General features: G+C 45.7%; 1 protein-coding gene across 1 annotated transcript in view; it reads left to right on the top strand.

Moving 5' to 3' along the window:
- The window catches only part of HTR7 (5-hydroxytryptamine receptor 7), a 90263-nt gene extending 88063 nt beyond the window's left edge, over positions 1–2200 (top strand). The window contains exon 2 of the mRNA XM_007956290.2: positions 1432–2200. Within this exon, the coding sequence (XP_007954481.1) occupies positions 1432–2200 (769 nt within the window). The remainder of the gene's footprint in view (positions 1–1431) is intronic.
- The last annotated feature ends 1320 nt before the right edge of the window (positions 2201–3520 follow it).

Raw genomic sequence — 3520 nt, 5'->3', positions numbered from 1 at the left:
TGTGTGTGTGTGTGTATAAACCAAAACCAAACTCATTGAGTCAACTCATAGTGACCCCCTTTTGGGTTTCCGAGGTGGTAAATCTTTACAGAAGTATATTGCCCAGTTCCCTCTGTGGAGTGCCTGGTGGGTTTGAATCACCAACTTTCTGGTTAGCAGTCAAATGCCTTAGCCACTATGCCACCAGTGCTCTTCTGTGTGTGTGTGTATATATATGAAAACACAATGAAATGACCAGCTTTTACCTATCTTTGCTTCTCAAGTGCTCCTTGCATCCTCCCCAAAATAGAAGCTAAGATGCTTGAATATAGAGGAGAAAATAACAAATTGGAGAGCTGAAAAAAGTTAAGCATTTGGTAAATTGTCTCACTCTATGTATTCTCTTTTTGCAGAGTCTCATTTGTTCATAAACTCTTGATCACAGAGACAGAGAAGTATTTCGTCACTATGAGTTGGAATTGACTCGACAGCAATTTTTTTTAAATATATATGTAGCACTAAGCACAGAGAGGATGTTGGATTTTCCAAATATATTTTAGAATCTTTCCCTTTCTTATGATCTGCCTCCAAACTGGAGAGACTCGGCAGGCATCCTGTATTTTACGGATTGTTTCTTTGACATTGTTCTTGTACAAGAATTTTTGGGGATGGGGGGGTAGGGAGATCACTGTGACTTCCTATTCCCAAACCCCAGATTTCCTGACTATCTCTCAAATCTCTGTGAACTTAAAGAAATGCTTCCATTACAGTGCAAAGGGGAGGTTAAAATAAGTGAGAAGCTGGCCTGAATTAAGATGTGTGAGCTGACTGAGTGTATCCTATTGTTGTTGTTGTTTGCCATTGAGTCAGACCAGACTCATAGCGACCCCTCCTTGGGTTTCTGAGGCAGTATCACTACGGAAGTAGATTGCCCAATCTTTCTTCCCAGGAGTGGCTGGTGGGTTTGAGCTATCAGCCTTCTGTTTAGCAGTCAAATGCCTTAGGCACTATGCTACCAGAGCTCCTTGTCCTATTAGAGTGTGGCAAACCCTGGTTAATTCCTGAAGATGTGTCCTTACATCCCACTTCTGGATGGATGTCTATTCCTGGTTGGCTTGGATGTTGATGGTCCTGGGGGGAGGGCTGGTATTCCATCTTTCGGGCACCGACTTCATGGAATGTGGGTGCTACAAAGTAGGAAAAGAGCAGGCACTGGCCTGAGAGTCACAGGGCTCTCAGGCTGAATCCTGGCAGTGCCTCAGGCTGTGTGGCCCTGGAACATCACAGCGCCCTAGTTTACTGTACTTGCAAAAGGGGAGTAATGCAGCCTCCTTAGAAGAGCTGATGTAAGGCTTGGCGCTAACATATGTAAAGGGCTAGCAGCCTTTTCTCAGCCCACTGTCACAGTTGTGACTACGGTATTCACCTGTTGCCTTTTCATTTCTCCCCTAGGTACCTTGGGATCACCAGGCCCCTCACCTACCCTGTGAGGCAGAATGGGAAATGCATGGCGAAAATGATTCTGGCTGTCTGGCTGCTCTCCGCCTCTATCACTCTCCCCCCGCTGTTCGGATGGGCTCAGAACGTGAACGACAACAAAGTGTGCTTGATCAGTCAGGACTTTGGCTACACCATTTACTCCACCGCAGTGGCGTTCTACATCCCCATGTCGGTCATGCTGTTCATGTACTACCAGATCTACAAGGCTGCCAAGAAGAGTGCAGCGAAGCACAGGTTCCCTGGCTTCCAACGGCGCCTGGAGGAACCCGAAACCGTCATCTCCATGAACGGCGGCGTGGTCAAGCTGCAGAAGGAGGTGGAGGATTGCGCCAACCTGTCCCGGCTCCTCAAACACGAGAGGAAGAACATCTCCATCTTCAAGCGCGAGCAGAAGGCGGCTACCACCCTGGGGATCATCGTCGGAGCCTTTACTGTGTGCTGGCTGCCGTTCTTCCTCCTGTCGACCGCCAGGCCCTTCATCTGTGGCACCTCCTGCAGCTGCATTCCACTGTGGGTGGAGAGGACTTTCCTGTGGCTGGGTTATGCGAACTCTCTGATTAACCCGTTCATCTATGCCTTCTTCAACCGCGACCTGAGGACCACCTACCGCAGCCTGCTCCAGTGCCAGTACCGCAACATCAACCGCAAGCTGTCCGCTGCGGGCATGCATGAGGCGCTGAGGCTGGCTGAGAGGCCCGAGAGACCTGAGTTCGTGCTGTAAGGTTAGTCCTCACTATTTTTTCTTTCACACCCCCCCCAACTATTTTATGGACCTTCTTTGAGAAGTTGTCCCAGAAGACTTCCTGAATTTTCTACTAAACATATCAACTTGGAATTCAGCATAGTATAGACTCTGGTCTTTGATCCAGTAGCATTCAAGAAGCCAAAGATAGGTACTTAGTTGAATTGGAAGAGGAGACTGATTTTTTTTTTTGCTGATGAACAGCAGTTGATGTGATTGGCCAGAAGGAAAGATGATGTTTCCACTTTTTTTTTTGCCCATAAATAGTATTCAAATTATTTCCCCATCCCTCTGATCCCTGTAACACCATCAATTTAATAGCTATTACTCTTCTACTCAATGACATTTTTTTTTTTTTTTGATGACTACAACTTTGTTGCTAAATTTTTCTCTTGAGGAAGGAAGCAAAGGTGATCTCTTTAGTATGTACTTATAGCCACAAAATATAAAAGGAAGCAGCCAGGGAGAAAGGGGCATGATGAGTATGGGGAGATGAAAGGATGGGGCAATGTCTTGAAAGCCATGGGAGCTTTCCTAAAGTGCTGTCCCACCCTTTAGGAGTTGAGAACGGGTAAGGGTTGTTGAGTTTGTTTATGAAGCATTTTGTTGTTGTTGTGTGCTATCAAATTGATTGTGATTCATAATGACCCAATACAGCAGAGTAGAACTGCCCTGTAGGGTTTCCTAGGCTGCAGTCTTTATGGGAGCAGAACACCAGGTCTTCCTACAGAGCCACTGGTGGATTCCAACCACCAACTTTTAGGTAGTTAGCAGCCGAGTTCTTAACAATTGCTCTGCCAAAGCTACTTAGGTGACATTCAAACCAAAAACACCTGTTGCCATCAAGTTGATTCTGATTCATAATGACTGTATACGCAGAGTACAACTACCCCATAGGGTTTCCAAGGCTGTAAATCTTTAGGGAAACAGACTGCTACATCTTTCTCCCACAGAGCGGCTAGTGGGTGTGCATTTCCAACCTTTTGGTTATCAGCTGAGCACTTAACCACTGCACCACCAGGTCTCAATTACACTCGAGTGTTGTGATCTGTAAAAAGATGGCAAAGGGCTGATGGTGATAAAGAAGTAGAAATTTTCATGTAACCTGTTTGCTAATGAATTTACAAATACCTTTTTTCAAGAACATGAATGGTAGCTGTACATGTGGACCTTGCCGGGTAGTATACACAGGAATCAGATCTACTACTACATCTGTGGACAGAGATGATGGAGAAGCTCAATATCATCAGTCAAAACAAGGCCAGTAGTTGACTGTGGAACAGACCATCAGTTACTCAT

This window comes from Orycteropus afer, unplaced genomic scaffold (genome assembly GCF_000298275.1).
Source record: "Orycteropus afer afer isolate SDZICR_OR568_19922 unplaced genomic scaffold, OryAfe1.0 scaffold00601, whole genome shotgun sequence".
NCBI lineage: Eukaryota > Metazoa > Chordata > Mammalia > Tubulidentata > Orycteropodidae > Orycteropus > Orycteropus afer.
The sequence above is the reverse complement of the archived record's forward strand: the minus strand, read 5'-3'. Positions and strand labels throughout refer to the sequence as shown.